A 16,817-nucleotide genomic window follows, 5' to 3' on the forward strand; every position below is an offset into this window, starting at 1 on the left:
ATGAACACGCTGAAATCCAAGACGCATGCGTAAAGTTAAAAAATGGTTTCAGGGCTGGTGATATGTCTCAGTGGTATAGCACACACTTAAGATACATGAAGCCCTGAGTTCAAATCTTGACATCGCAATAAAGTTTCATAAAAATGAAAAAAGAGCCATATTCTAAATTATGACAAAATTATATATCAAGTATAGAACAGTGTGTAAGTTAAATGTGTAATTAAAATTTAAATGTTTTAGTATGTAATAAACATTCATAATTTACTTTACATCTTAGAAGTTGATCCATTTTGTCTGAAGCACTTTGGGAGGATCTTTTTAATGAGCAAAATGGGGCAAATAATCTCACATTTGGTTATCTATATTCTTTATTAAAAAGCAGTAAACATATAAACGGCAGCTTATAAAACACATACTTTTACAAACGGCTGAGAGACCCCAAAAGATTTGGATTAGTATATTAATCTCAAGATGGTGACTGAGACCCACTCATTTACAGTAAAATGCTTGTGTGTGTGTGTGTGTGTGTGTGTGTGTGTGGTACCTGTGTGTGCATATTAATATCTGTGCTGTGGGTGTGTATAGAGGCCAGAGGCTGATGCCAGGTGCTTTTCTTTGCCATTACTCGACCTTATTTTCTGAGACTGGGGCTCTCACTGAACCTGGCTAAGCTGGCTGGCTGGCATGTTCTAGGGACCCGCCTGTCTCTACTGCCCCCTAGTGCTGGGGTTCCAGACCTGCGCTGCCTTGCTGGGCTTTCACAGTGGGTGCCGAGTATCTGGACTTAACGCCATCATTCCTGCGTAGCAAGCACTACCTCGCTGTCCAATAAATTAGTTCCACTTGACTGGTATTAGGGAGGGAAACAGGTCTCTAAATTAGCGTAATAAGACCATCACAGAAGTCTGATGAATCAATGTCTTAATGTGCACATGAGTCACAGCTTGGATAATGACGTTTTAAGAGACCCACGCATATAACGTCTGCCTCTAATTGTCAGCCATAAGCCAGAAATGATGGAACGTCAGAGGTACGAAGGGTGGAAAGAATTATCAGTTTTTAAATGCCTCTGCACCCACATCCCTATTTACGGCCAACACGTTTGTTAGCACGTGACTTTCTAAGATGCAGACAGCCTCTCCGGCTGGTAACTCGCGTGTCTAAAGGAATCGCAGCGGGGTGCTCCGACGGGACGTACCTGTACCTCTCCTCCTGCAGGGTCTGAGAGATGAAGCCATACTCCCTCTTGAACTGCACCTTCAGCGCCTCGATGTCCTCGGCCAGCTGGGCTTGGGTGTCCTTGATCTCCCTCAGCTCCTCCAGGATCATGGCCAGCTTGCCCTGGCCGTCGAGCGTGCCGGCCCCCCCGGCCCCGAAGGACTGGTTCCCGTTGCTGTCCGCCGAGCCGGAGGTCCCGCTGGAGCACTCGTCATCGCTGCCGTACTTGGGTTTGTTCACGATGGTGGCGCTGCCCCCGTAAGCCCTGGCGCCGGCCTCGGGCCTGAACTCGTCCAGGGAGTTTTTCAAGTGGGCGATGTTGTCGGCGCTGCCGAACTTATTCCGGATCAGGTTGGCAAACTCCCTGGACTTGTTGAAGACAAACACCGGGGGCGTGAGGGACACCCCCGGCATGCTCGACTTACTGCTCTCCAGGCAGTGGGGGCAGTTCGCGACTTCACGTGGGCATCCTTCAGCGAGTGGTGTATCTCCTTCAGGCTGTCCTTGGAAATGTCCTTGGAGCTCCTGGAGGCGCCGTTCTGCTCGATCTCCCTCAGCTTTCTGTGGTACTGCTCCAACTTCTTCTGCAGCTGGGCGATGGAGTGCGCCGACTTCTGGTTCTTCTTTTCGAAGACTTGCTTGATGCGCCCGGCCTGCTGCTTGTCCGCGCTGCTGACCAGCTTCAGGTACTCGGCGACGTTCCCATCGCGGGACGTCTGCTCGATTTTGATCTGCTCCGTCACCTTTAAGATCTTTTGTTTCAGGCTGTCCGTGTTGGGTTTGACCTTGTGGAAGTCCAGGATACCATCTGGGACATCGAAGTTGAGGTTGGTGTCTGAACCCCCTCGGCGTATGTTCAGGGGTAGGCTGAGGGTATTCATGTCATGACGTTCTACCTGCAGGGACACGAGAAACACGTTGACACCTGAAGCAAACGAGACATTCAGTGGGACAGAATTTGTTCACGCACATGGGGCACACACATTGTCCAACGGCCTGTGTCCACAGGATGGGCACTCTGTACTAATCCTCCCAAGCTTAAGAAGGTAGGTCAGCCCAATTCCTTCCTCCATCTGTGTGTGCTGTAACTGCCTGGATGTGAAATCCTATCTCCAGTGTAGCCCATTTGCCATCTGTCGGGGGGCCAGGGTAGAAGGCGCATAATGGAACGAGGAACCCAGTCAGTTCTGGGTTCTCCAGTACTCATGTAATTTGGGAGGCTTGCTTCATTATGAGTGGTGCCTCTAATACAGAACCAAGTCATTTAACAAAAAAGGAAGAAGAAGAAGGAGGAGGAGGAGGAGGAGGAGGAGGAGGAAGGAGGAAGAAGAAGAAGAAGAAGAAGAAGAAGAGGAAGAAACAACTTTAGCAGATACATCCATCGAGAAAATTATTTTTCAAATAGAACCATTAAGCAGATGTGACAGAACTGTATGGTGCATGATTAACTTTGATAATTGCATAATGTAACAGTATCTCTATAAGGAAACAAATAACTCCAAACTACAACCACAATGATTAAAACAAGCGAACAGATGATCATATAGTGGTTCTCAACCTTCCTAGGGCTGTGACCCTTTAATACAGTTCCTCATGCTGTGGTGACCCCCAATCACAAAATTATTTCATTGCTACTTCATAACTGTAATTTTGCTACTGTTATGGACCATAATGTAAATATCTGATATGAAGGATAGCTGATCTGGGCTCCCAGGTTGAGAACCACTGTGATAACACAAAGATAACATGACGCTGCTTTTACATTCGCAGGTTGTCCAGACTAAGAACTATAAAGCAGTATTGGGCATCGTGGTCAGGGTCAGAAGTTTGTGCTCTACAAGGGAAGGTCAAAATCAGACCGCACACTAAGTGTGCAGATGTGTTCACAGGGATTATCTTGTTCGATCCTTATGACCAAGCTAGGCATGGATCATGCCAAAGCCACACACACGTAGAAAAAGTGCTGCAGAGCCAGGGTTTGAATCCAAGCTGCCTCTCACCCTACTAATCTGACACTGTCCTCAGAGGATGAAAAATGAGCCACTGGAGAGGCTGACTGCATCTCCAATTACAATATCTAAACTAGAACATCTCAGTCGTTAACATCCCCTCGATAAGAATAATGCCTTGATGTTACCCAACAGGAGACAAGGCAATATTTGAGGAAGTTACTCCTTCCCACCCTATAAAAGGACCAGTAAGCTAGTAGCAAAAGGTTAGTAAGGAATGAGACAGACAGACCTCACAGTGTCTGAGTGACCCCAGACAGACCACGTTCAACATGAGTATGAAGTCGGCCACCGTCCTAAATCCTGCCCTGGTACCTCATCAGGAAGAAGCAATTCTGACAGGAGGCAAAGGTCAGCATATGAAGTCTCTGACAAAATCTGTACAAATTTATCAGTGTTCCCTCTCGGCCCCTCTTCCTACACACAGGTGCCCTTCCACATTGCTTTTTTCTGGTGGGAGAGCATCATGAAGGGTCACGAAAGTCAGGCTGGAAGGAAGTAAACGCCAAATCACTGTGAGACTCGAAAACAAGATGTGTATAAAAAGAGAACAGAGAAACCTTGGCTTTGGTTGCTCAGGAAGGAGGAGTATCCGGTACACGGTGATCTTCGAGGTGGTCACGGGAGAGCCCTCGGAAGCCATGTACCCATGGCTCATTACCGAACCGGAACAGCGACGGGTCCAAATGAGAACAGCAGCAAAGATGAAACCCAGAACCTGCTGATTTGCCACAGACAGGGCAGTTCACGGGGCTGTACGGCCACGAGGCTGGGAATTGAACGTCACAGGAGATAACAGATCTGATCACACTTCCGAGGCACAGACTTGGACTTCCGAAGACCCTCCAGCGGAAACCACACCTCCCAGCCACTGCGAGGCCCCAGCTCACCTTTGAAGCCTCAGTTGACCTTGAGGGATGCCATGTATCCCAAGTGAGCCAGTCCGCAAAGAGCGGAGAATGTGAGCATCCTATGGACGGTCTTACAGTGTCTGCTGCTCATCTACCTCTGATCAACATCCTACCGTGCTTCTGAGGGCCACTCAAATGCCTTTTCCCTAGCTTCCCCAGGGCCGGGAGAAGCTGATTCATTCTGCCAGCCTTCTTGCTGCCCTTTTATCCTGTGGTCCTACTTAATCCTGCTCTTATTGCTCATCGGCAGGAGAGTGGAGCAGGAGAGATGACGTCACCGCTGTACCCAGCCTTGGCCAGCACTTCCTTTATTCACAAAGGGTTGTCAACAACAGAGCCACTAAAATGACATCATTCTTTATTTCAAGGAGTCTACACTGAAGTCATTCAAGTTACCGATTCATAGAATAAAGAACGTAGCCTCAGGTGTTCTGGCCATGTAGCCCTGACATTTCCAGGTAGAACTGTTTCCCAGAACCCTGGTCGTTCCAAACAGATTCAACTAAAAAGAAACCCGAATATCGCCGTGTGACAATACACACACACATCCAATAAGGGTTTTCAATCTTTAAATGAAGTGTAACTTATACTTAGGTAAGATGCCAGTATGTAAAACATGAACATTTACAATCTGAACATGTTGTGGACTTGTTGTTTAAACTGTTAAAATGAAGTTTAAAGCAAGCAGAAGCACTCCTGGGCCCTGTCAATCAAGGCTACATTACTCTTCCCCCCAGAGGAATCCCAGCAGTGTCCATTGGCTTGGTCTATTTACACGACATTCTTGGTTTTTTTTTTTTTTTTGCCCAACCCTGTTTATGATTCCGTAAGCACTTGCTCTTGCTCTCTTAGAATCCACAGATAAGATCAAATAAAGTTATATAAGTACATAAAACAACTGACATTCTTTTTTGGGGATTCCCTTACTATATCTGAAGAGAAATGTTTGATGGTTTACCTGGAAAAACTCATCAATAAGTCACCACCTGCTCATCCTTCTCCAGCTCTCCACACCCCTGGGCTGGTCAGTCACCGAGGTAGTCCCAAGGCAATGGGCCGGGTTCTTTTAAAGGCTGCAGATCCGGGGCAGCCTTATCTACAGAGACTGTTGTTTACTCCCAGGAGGCGGATCGACTTCTGCCTTACTTTAAATTTGTAACAATGTTTGGCATGTCCTCAAGACTCTGGGTTGGGGAAAGCCAACAACACTTACAGCTCAAATCTGTCAGCCTTAACTGCCTGTCAGCAAATCTCAGTTAAAAAATGTCTGAAGAGGGGCAGAGCTGTTTGGGGGTGCACATTTTGGTCTTTTATATAAAGCCTGACCATTGCGCAGATAACTGAGGGCCAGGTATACATTGCTCATTGCCCACAGATTTCCTGGGGGTCAACTGAGGCAAATCGTATGTGTGAGGAAGAGAGCTGAAGCCGGCCAGCCCTGCATGGCTTATCTTGGAATTGGCCCCGGCCCCTGGATGATGCAACTTGCTTTCAGAATTAGTGGGAGGAGGTCAGAGGTTCCCAGATCACCTGCAGTTAACATGTATATGGGCTGTGTGCATGAGGGAATGTGGGTTTGTTCCAGCACTGATGTGTACTAGCTACATGCTTTTGGGTAAACTAAGTCACACACGTGGGATTCTATCACCCAATCTGCAGAATGGGGCGGCGGATAGAAACAAGGGTGAACGTTGCATCATATGAGGAAATACGGCACACTGCAAATTGAAGTTGGCAATGGTAGAGTCCAGACTGAGGGCCCTGGAGGCAGATTTTACTCCTTCATCTTACCCCTTTTCCTTACAGACTGCACAGCCTCTGAAAACCACTTAACCTCTCCCTGCCTCCATCTCCTCCTCTGCAAAATGGACTTACAGATTCTCTAGAGAAGGGCTGGGGAGATGACTTACTGGGTAAGGGTGGTTGCTGTTCAAGTGTGAGGACCTGAGTTCAAATCCCAAGCACCCATTCAAAAAAAATGCAGGGTAGGGCTGTGCACATGCATATACCCCGTGCCGTGGAGCGTGTGGAGACTAGGAGATACTGGGGCTCCCTGGTGTCTAGCCTAGCGCCGGGTTTAGTGAAAAGCCCCTGTCTCAAGGGAATACAGTGGGGGAATAAATGAGCAGGATAACCAAAGTTCTCCACACATGCACACGCATGCGTGCACATGCACACACGCACACACACACACACACACACACACACATGCACACATGCACACACACACACACACATGCACACGCACATGCACACATGCACACACACACACACACACACACACATGCACACGCACACCCATGTGCACATGCAGTATTTTCCAGGCGCTGTGAAGAATAAATAGCTAGCACACAAAGCACTGCAGAACCCTGGTACACAGAATGTCTTCCATCAGTGTTTTCTGTCCATCTCCCCAATTTCATTTAAAAGCATACTTTTATGTAAAATGTGCAAGAAAAACAAGCACCTTTGTATTAACAACGGCTATTTTTACAACGCGGGGGTAGGAGGGGTCATTCTTTATCATGCTCCTTCTGTGTTATCCCATTAAAAAAAAAAAATTTCAAGCCAATGTAACATTGTTTTGGCAGGAAGAGTGGCTGTTTTTAAAAAGGACGGCTGACTCTTCCCGTCCTCCCACAACGCCCTGGCCGTTATTGCTTGGATAAAAGGCAGACCACCGAGCATCCTCGTGAAATACCATTCCTAATTGTGTTTTCTTCCGGTGGCGGCAGCCGAAACATGTCCACTGTCACCCTCAGCGTTCTGGAACAAAGGCTGAGGAAAAGGCGAAGCCCTGGACAGACGTCAAAACCTGACCCTGAGTCATCTCGGCAGCGAATCAGGCCTCTTGAGCAGCGTCCCAAGGTAACTCACATCCACCCTGACTTCTGGTACAACGTGGTCCTTAGGCGTGAGCTCAGCACTTAGGCTCGCTGCTGCACGTTTACCTCTCTGGTCCCTACAGGAAGAGAACGGATGTGCAAGGACACCCTGGAAACCCAGGCAACAGACCCAGAAGGAGCAGGGCGCTCCTGTGTATCCTCTATAGTTAACATGTAATTTGTCCCAGAGGTCCCCAGGGGTCCATGTCCCGGTGCCGAGGTGGCACAGCCATGAGAGGAAGCCTTTGTGGTTCTGCTGTCATGGACAAAGTCACAGCTATGCTGACTTCTCAGAAGTACGTTTCCTCACTTGGGAGCGAGTTGTTAAAGGCAGGGCCACCCGGAATTCTCGGCCCCTTCTGCACACGTCGGGTTCCCTTTCTGCCCCTCTGCCTGCCACCTTCTGATGCAGCTGGTGGTGGCGGGACTCACCAGCAGGATGCTGGGGCCACGCTATTTGGACTCCTGATTTGCTCCATTATCACGGACCAAGCAACCAACCGACGATGGCCTAAGAGATCCCTAAGAGACATGGACTGAGGCTCAGAATTGCAGATACCTAGTCAGCTCAGAAAAACAGACGGCTAGTAACTGTCTATTTAGTCCCAAGGCCAGGCACAAGAGACCTCTGCCACAGAAAGGTAGCCTGAATTGGGACACACAAGGAAAGGGGCAGGTCCTTCCGACAGGCAGCCACTTCTACAACAATGGGTATTTCAGGGCACCTAAGGGTGCAGATTTACACCCAGGCCACAAGGGGCAGCATGATCAGAACCCAAGAGTTTTGAGGAGCCCCCCGTGGCCAGGTATCTCATCACTCTTAGTGTTCTTGACTGTTTTTAACTTGGCTCAGCTGACTTCCACGTTTCCGGTCTAGAGTAAAGGCTGTTCCTACAGTGTGCCAGCCGGGATATGCAAGCCTTTGCCATGGCAACAGTGTCAAAATCTCAGCGGCTCCCCCCTCCTGCACCCCCCATTTCTTTCTCTCTCTCTCGGTCTATTTCTTGCTCATTCCAGCCGCTCAAGTCAGCTGTAAGACCCAAGCAGTGCTGGAACCTATACCATCTGGGGTGCCATGGAGTTGTTCACCACCAGCTCCTTACGCGTCTCCCAGAGAGACACGCCGTCGGTGTCTTGCTCCACAAATCACGCGTCTCTATGACTCCTGGGGACAAGGAAGCATTATCCCACTTCAAGCCAAAGAAGGACAAAGTCACCTCAGTGACACATACAGGAGCTTATCTGTGAAACACTCTCTGAGGTAGATTCTACCGTTGATACTGATTTCGCAAACGAGGGAACCAGGCACCGAGAAGTTAAGTCAGCACCGAGAAGTTAAGTCAGTAACAAGACAGAAGTCCAAGCCTTCTTCCTCTCGAACTTGTTTCCCTAACAGGACTGAGTACGTCTGTGTGAATTAGGCACAATGCTAAAGCTTCTTAAGCGCCCATATATCTTTCACGCTAGCCCTCTTTTATGAGAACACTGAGGCTTACAAAGAAAATATATGTCGCTTGAAGCCCATGGATAACACACAGTTTAACTGGATCTCAACTTGGATTTATGAAATACTCAAAGCTGATTGTATAAAAAAAATAAAAAACTTACTCTGCAGTGCTGTTAACATGGCTGCCTGAGCTTGTGTGGCTGGGCTTCAGTGAGAATCTCGTCAGAAAATTTTCCTTCATCACCAATTCTGGACCTGTCACTTTCCAGTAAGAGGTCTGCCAGAGCCCTGGTGTGGCTTTCTGGCATGTCCCCATCTCAGGCTGGACCCATGTCATAAAATATGAGCAGTGGTTTAGGCCAAATGATTTTATGAGGACTAAAAGTTTATTGCTTTTATGGCAACAATACCTGAACATTTATAGTCACTGAGAGAAAAGGATGAGAAGTATAAAAGAAAGAAAGGAATGTAAGGGATGTGCTGTGGAATAATGCTCTTGTAAACTGGTTTAATAAAAACGCTGATTGGCCAGTAGCCAGGCAGGAAGTACAGGCAGGGAGAGCAGATGAGGAGAATTCTGCGAAGAGGAAGGCTGAGTCAAGAGACACCAGCCCACCGTCCAGGGAGCAGCATGTAATGGCACACAGGTAAAGCCACAGGACACATGGCAACATATAGATGAATGGAAATGGGTTGAGTTAAGTGTAAGAGCTAGTCAGTGGAAAGCCTGAGCTAATGGCTGAGCAGTTATAATTCATGTAAGCCTCTGTGTGTTTATTTGGGTCTGAGTGGCTGCGGGCCAGGCTGGACACAGGACAACTTCAGCTACAGGAATGGAGGTGGATAGGGAGAAAAGAAGATTTAGGAGTGTCTACATGCCCAGCAAGTGAGGGCCTGGCATCTGGAATGGCACCCAGTGCAGGCCTGGAGGGAGGGCAAGGTTCCTCTCCTGTGCAGAGTGATTCTCCTGAGGGATGGAGGAGCTGTGCCGTGTGGGTGGCCCTGAGCTCTCCCTCCGCTCCACTTGTAAAGCATTCTGTACTAGGTCACCTGGCTTGACATACACTTGAAAACTGTCCAGTGAGGCCGTGAGCGTGGCACTTAGGGAACTTAGTTAGACAAATGCCAAGCACTTGGCCCCCAGTCCCACCCCCAAGACGGATTCTCTGTGTAGCCCTGGCTGTCCTGGAACTCGCTCTGTAGCCCAGGCTGGCCTCGAACTCAGAGATCCACCCGGCTCTGCCTCCTGAGTGCTGGGATTAAAGGCGTGCGTCACCGCGGCTGGCTACACTTGGCTTTCTTGCTAATGGAGCCAATGCACTAAAAAAACAAAACAAAACAAAAAAAAACAAAGCCACCACAACCACAACCACCACACCACCACCATCTCCATTACCACCACCACCACCACCACCACCCCCACCACCATCACAACCACCACCACCCACCACCACAACCACAACCACACCACCCCCACTACCACCATGACAACCACAACCACCACCACCACCACAACCATAACCATCACCAGCAGCAACAACAACAACAAAAACAAAAACAAAACCGACCGAAGCCTTGGCAAGCCTCCCGTCTCCTGTTCCTAGACACATACGGCTGCCTTCACACGGACACCTGCTCAGAGGACCTGATAGCTTCATTCTCTGGAAGCAGGCCAATCTCTCCCCACACGCCCCAAACCAATAATCCGGAGGATCGTCATGTGGCACCCAGAAGGACGTCTTATTAGGGAAGTACCTCTGTCCGGTGTTTGCCTCCAGTTTGCTTGGACAAGGACATTGCTTCTGCTCACCCCCATCTGGCAACCAAGAGCACTGTGTCCAGCACTGGCCCTGCATAAACACTATCACTTAGTCTTTCCTCCTAGCACTTTGCCCTCTCCCTTACATCACTGGGAGGGGACTCTCCCGAGCGTCAGAGTTGCACCTGCCTCGTGCCCGGAAGGAAGGCCCCGTCCGTCACTCTGTAGTGAGGGACCATTTGGAACCACAGCTAGTGGGACACACACCTCCGACGGCCCCAGCCTTTCTCCACAGACGCCACAAACTATCGCTGTGGAGAAGATGTGTGAGGCCGTGTTTAAGGCTCTCGAAGGCAAATTCTTCAAGCATCCTCAAGCACTTACACGCACTTGATACTGTAATTATAAATAATTATCTTCTCATTAAGCCTCTACCAGCCAGCGCTGCTAATCTACTTTGAATTACATGCACAGGAAAATACACATTTCTTCAAAATGGCTCATAACTCACACGTCGAATTCACACAGACCAATCTGTGCAGAGATTCATCCGACCTGGTAAAGATTTACTGTGTGCGAGACGTACACAAGACTGATGTCCGAGTGAGGAAGATGACTGCCCCAGAAGGGTAAGCAGGGAACGTGACAAAAACTCACCACCTTAGACAGAGCACCGAATTCCGGTGAGGACCAGCCTGGGCCTGCCTGCAGAGGCTCATGGACAACACCCACAGAAACTGCTTCTAGGAAGAGCCTCCGGACACCCATGTACCTTGAACTCAAGCAAGTCTGGGAAAGGAAGCGAGTAGAGTACCTGGTGCCTGGCCCTCACCTCCCCAGGCGCTGGCACTCAGAGCCATCCTGAGAGAAAGGCTCACAGCTCCTCTCAGGGGATGGTGGACAGTCAGTTCCCATCAGAGGACGCTGGAGGCCACACTGGGCACAGGACAAATGAGTTCTGAAGCTTTTAGTGCCTGACTCAGCACGAGGGGAAGGATCCGATGAAAGGCCCTGGGCTCTCACTTAAGGCTGGGGGTGGGGGGGGGGGGGGGGGGGGGGGTGGGAGGTCTGGAGCCTTTCCCACCATGGCTGCACATGCGCCCTGGATTGTGGCCGTCAGCAGGGGGAGCCAGTGAGCAAGGGAAGGTGGGAACAATCATGTTCTACTTGTAGACAGGCGCCCCCACGAAGATCGGAGGAAGCAGCTGTTTCAGCCAAGTCCTGCCTTCTGTTAGGTAGAAGTCCTGCCCCTTTCTCCTGTAACATGTATTCACACCCTCCTTTACCCTCAAACACCCTTGGGAGCGATCTGTGCTTAAGCCAAGTTCCTGAATGACAGCAACACAGCGCCTGTCCCCAGTCCTTCAGCATCCAGGACCTCAAGGTCCCGGCAGGGTCTCCATGCCTTACACACACCCCACAGCACAGCCATCCATGGTGTGAGACCCGAGCACACCTCTGTACAACCGCTGGAATAAGGCTGGAGTGGGTGGGACACACACGGCTTGAGTCCTCACCGGTCCATAAGCAGCTGTCACGGGCTCCACTGTATGCATCCGAACGCGGGAGGCATCAGATAACTGTGGCTATGGCTCGAAGACGCAGAGCCGAGATCTTTACCGAGGTCTAGGTGTCCACCTTCACCTTCTTCCATGTATCTGGTGAGCACCCAGCCCTGAACACTTCGTGCACGTTCCCCCTTTCTGTGCTGGCTCCCCAGCATGGCACGGCCTCCCATGCCCCCATCCCAGCTCACCTTCCAAGGCACAAGCCTAACCCGGGCTTGTCCGGCAAGCCCCGCCCACAACTCACAAACAGCTGGAACCGATCACGTCCATGGCGCTGCACCCCGGATTTGCAATCGCCTCCTTCGCGGCGCTTATTCGGCTCTGTGTGCCAGTGTTTGTGTAACATTTGCTCCCTCCACATTGGGAAGCCTCCCTGGAGAGGAGGCTCTTGGCTAATGGGGCCACCTGCCTGCTCACTCAGACCGTTTCCTCAACAGAACCTCCGTGTTTGTCGAATGAATCAGTGCTTGACAAACAGCCAGCTGGGCTGGGGCATCCAGTCGGCCCTCTTGTTGACACCGGTTCAGTTGTTTGCCCTGAAATCAAGAAGAACCTGTGGCTGTGAGGACAACAAGGCTCTCAAGCCAGACTGGAGAATTGCGCATGCTCAGATGTGAAGGAACCCGGCAACTCCCGTGGCTCCAAGCAGCGTCTAGGTAGGTGGTCAACTACCAAATGACACTTTTTAAAATTTTTTTTTTAATTTATATGTATTTATTTATTTTATGTATACGAGTGCCCTATGATTTTATGCCAGAAGAGGGCATCAGTTCGCACTAGAGATGATTGTGAGCATCATGTGGTTGCTGGGAATTGAACTCAGGACCTTTGGAAGAGCAGCCAGTGCTCTTAACCTCTGAGCCATCTCTCCAGCCCCTAAAATAAATTTTTAAGACTTAATCTTAATTCTGGGAATGTAAGTGTGTCTGTGTGTGGGTATGCAGATGTGAATGCAAGGGATCGAGGAAGCCAGGGGCATCGGATTCTGTGAAAGTGAGGTTAGAGGCAACTGAGAGATGCCTAAGTGGCTGAAGCGTCAAATTCAGGTCCTCTGCAAGAGCAGTGTGTGCTCTTAACCTCTGAGCCATCTCTCTGGCCCCAGAAATGCTGACTGTTAAGAGCCACAATGCACAAAACATGCAAATAGGACCCCTCCCTTCCTAAATGGCATTTCCCTGGAGGTACTGTTATAATTAATGCTGAGAACTCAGGTGCCTGCCATATCGAATACATCTATATGTTTTGACTCTGATCTACTCTCTGTAATAAGGAAGCAGTCTTGGATTAACTAGTCAACTTTCAACTTATCTAGTGAACCAGAAAGACTGTCAAATGTGGTAGCAACATGGAAGCACCCAGAGACACTAATGTTATGTGAAATGAGCCAGGCATGGGAAAACAGATGTGTGTGTTCATTCATATACGGAATTCTTTAAAAATCTGAGTTCATAGGATTAGACGAAAGAGGCCAGGAGATGAGAGACTGGGAAGAGACTGCTTACAGATACAATGTTACAGTTAGACAAGAGGAATAGGTTACGTGTTCTATTACACAGAGGGTGATAATAGCAAACAGCAGAGTCCTACAGGGAAGATAACTAGAGAATTTTGAATGTAATCACCGCAAAGAAGTAATACAATTTTCAGATGAAAACCCCATGCATTTTGAGTTATCATTACATAGACTGAAGTTTGAGTTATCATTACATAGACTACATCATACGACTAGACATATCATTACATATCCCCTAAAGACAATTAGTTCTCTGTCAATGAAAATAGAGCCATGTATGGTTTCTAATTTCTTTCTTTTTTAAATAGGATTTATTTATTTATTTAGGTTTTTCGAGACAGGGTTTCTCTGTGTAGCTTTGCACCTTTCCTGGAACTCGCTTTGTAGACCAGGCTGGCCTCGAACTCACAGAGAACCGCCTGGCTCTGCCTCCTGAGTGCTGGGGTTAAAGGCGTGCACCACCAACACCTGGCGGTTTCTTATTTCTTAGTAAGCATAATTCAGTTGAATATGACCTAAAAGACACAGGTATCCTAGGGCTAAGAGTGAAGTTTAGTGCTCAAGTGCTTGCCTATATGTGTGAGGCTTGACAAAGCCCAAGACAGTTTATCGATATCTGTTTATTTATTTAGTGTGTGCACATGCCAGAGCACTGTGGAGGTCAGAGGGCAACCTGTGGCAACCCGGTTTTTCCTCCGATTATGTGGATCTAAAGGACTGAACTCAGGTCATCAGGGTCGGTGGTAAGTGCTTTTGCTCTCTTGCCATACTCCAAATCCCTTAAATTATCAGATTATTTATATCTGTCTGTCTGTCCATCCATCCATGTATCTCTCACAGCCTTCCCCCCTCCTAAATCTAAGACGGCAATGACATGTTTAAAGGAGAAAGGCAGAGCTGGAGAATGGCTGAGAGAGGATGGGATCTTAGAGAATTCAAAGTTATTTTTTAAAAAAAATGAAAGGAAGACAAAAAAAGAGAAAGTTCTGATGTCTTCTAAGAACAAACCAACTTTTTGTTTCAGTTTTGTCCTCAAGGACCTGAGGCTAGACCGTAGACTCCCACTTTCTGGGTGGAGAGAGTGACCAGGGCTCGTGTGGAGTTTGCAAGGTGGCAAGTGGCAGAATCGTGGTTGCCATCCGGATCTGCCTGGCTCTGACCACGGTCGCTGACAGCCAGGGCCTGTGCTGAGCCCCTGGCTGGGCACATACATACACACAGCCCGCCTCAGTTAAGATCGTCCTCGGTGCCACGAGGCAATTACTGGCTCTGTTTTCGATCTGATATTTACAAGGGAAGCTAGCTTAAACCCCAAGATATCTTGCCTAATGAAAAAACGCAGGCGACTTCTGCTAAAAGCCACCGATAATGACTGTCAACACCAGGCAGGAACTCCCTCCACTGGCTGAGTTCAGACAGGAACTTCCACAGTCACTAAATGCTCGCCATCAGCTGCAGATGAGCACAGGCTTCCTGCTCCCACTGTCACTGCAGATTAAAGATACCAGAGACGCTTGTTCCAGAGGGAGGCGAGTGCTCTAGAAACACTTTATAATCCGGGAGAAGAGGATCCGCAAAGAAATAAAAGGCATGGTGAATTGCGGTTTTGAAGATAAACACCCTATCATGACCCATCTTAAAATCCAAGTCTATATTTGGGTTGGACTGTATTTCCAAAACAGGGGAAGCAGCCTGCCCGGGCCAACTCACAGCGCATGCAGCTCGCAGGCAGCTCAGATTTCTTGGGATTCCATAGCCATGTGTCCTACGGAGAGGTCAATGACCAGGTTGGGGCATAAGCGAGGGCGTGAGGCACAGATTTCTGACCCAAACCAGTTTGATTCAAGCTGCAGTTTTGTCATGTTGTGTTACTTTGTATCAGTGATTTCTCTGTGTGCCTAATCTCCTATGTGTAAAATGAGGACAGTGTGTCTATGCCACAGGGTAACTGGAAGGTCATTCTGAGCGGTGCTCGTGAATGCTTTAACTGGCCTCAGACAGAGCAAGGGCTGAAAATGTTGGTTACTACATACTAAACCCAATACACTTTAGGGAGGTAGAAACTTTATGGGTTAATGTCCAAAGCTAAGGGCAACAATAAGAACACCCCACCGCTACATTGCCAACACATGAACATACACCCCACATGAGCACACACACAAACATAGATGCACACAAACACACAAGTATGAAATTTGCCACTATTGACTTGGGGTAAGTAGATGAGTATCTGGTGTGATGTAACTCCCGCTTTTCCACGTGAAAATATAAAATACTACTTGCTATTCATTCCATTAATTCCACGACCAACTGATGGTTTGAATCCCGCGTGAAAGTGCTTTATAATTGGAAAAAGACAAGCTCTCCCACCCCACCCCACCCCAGTTTGCTAACTATATCTATTTTACTTATTGTTATTTCATGTGTTTGACCTGAATGTATGCCTGTGTCAGGATGTCAGATCCCTGGAACTGGAGTTACAGACGGTTGTGAGCTGCCATGTGGGCGTTGGGAATTGAACCAGGAATCTCTGGAAGAGCAGCCAAGGCTCTTAACCACTGAACGATCTCTCCAGCCCTGGCTAAGTATATCTAAAGAGACCCTAACACTCTGGAGAATGCGCTGTGGTTACTCCCTGGCCAGTGGGTCAACAAAGGATTGATTTCCCTTTGCTATAAATCCACCAATCTCTCCCCTTCAGAATTCTTTCTATGAAACTTTCTGTGACTCACTGCTGCCCGGGCAGGAAGGTTTGAGATTAAGGATTTGTTTGTTTTTACATGCAGAGACCACAGAAACAGAATTTATCCTAAGACTTCCCATCCTAAGAATAATTCTGTGGTTTTTGGTGTGTGTGTGTGTGTGTGTTTAATCAGAGCTTAGAAAGGATCACATTCAAGAACACAAAACATTCAAGATAATACCTTGAAACTAAAAATGCTACAGAAACACAGGAATTAGTTAAGTGTTCCCGCTTCTTTAATGACCGGTTTCTCAGACAGTCAGTTACCCTTCATTTCACTGATGCTGAGAGGGAGGTGCGTGTGTTCCAGATGAGAGACCGAAGCCTCTGGATAACTGAAACTTTTGCCAAGTAAGAGTCAACACTGTCAAGTTCGGGCAGTATTGTGTTCCTGTCGACCAGGGCTCTTGTCATGGTTTGGGACCGGAGTGTACTCCAGAGACACAGGAGCTGAATGGCGGCTCCCTAGATGGTGGCACAATTTAAGGACGTGGGGAGATGAGGTTTAGCTGGTGTGTATGGCAAAAGTTTTTTTTATTTATTTATTTATTTTCATTTTATGTGCACTGGTGTTTTGTCTGCATGTATGTCTGTGTGAGGGTGTCAGATCCCCTGGAACTGGAGTTACAGACAGTTGTGAGCTGCCATGTGGGTGCTGGGGATTGAATCTGGGTCCTCTGGAAGAGCAGCCAGTGATCTTAACCACGGAGCCATCTCTCCAGCCCCTATATGGCAAATTAAGGAGCCTCTGCGGGTTATAGCCT

At 48.4% G+C, this 16,817-nt stretch overlaps 1 protein-coding gene across 1 annotated transcript in view; it reads right to left on the reverse strand.

Annotated features, from left to right (window-relative positions):
• Positions 1-16,817, reverse strand: part of Tmcc3 (transmembrane and coiled-coil domain family 3) — a 73,260-nt gene that overhangs the window by 9,937 nt on the left and 46,506 nt on the right. The window contains 2 exon segments of the mRNA XM_028880252.2: positions 1,199-1,664; positions 1,667-2,114. Of these exon segments, the coding sequence (XP_028736085.1) occupies positions 1,199-1,664; positions 1,667-2,114 (914 nt within the window).

The sequence above is a fragment of the Peromyscus leucopus genome, chromosome 18, assembly GCF_004664715.2.
Source record: "Peromyscus leucopus breed LL Stock chromosome 18, UCI_PerLeu_2.1, whole genome shotgun sequence".
Taxonomy (NCBI): domain Eukaryota; kingdom Metazoa; phylum Chordata; class Mammalia; order Rodentia; family Cricetidae; genus Peromyscus; species Peromyscus leucopus.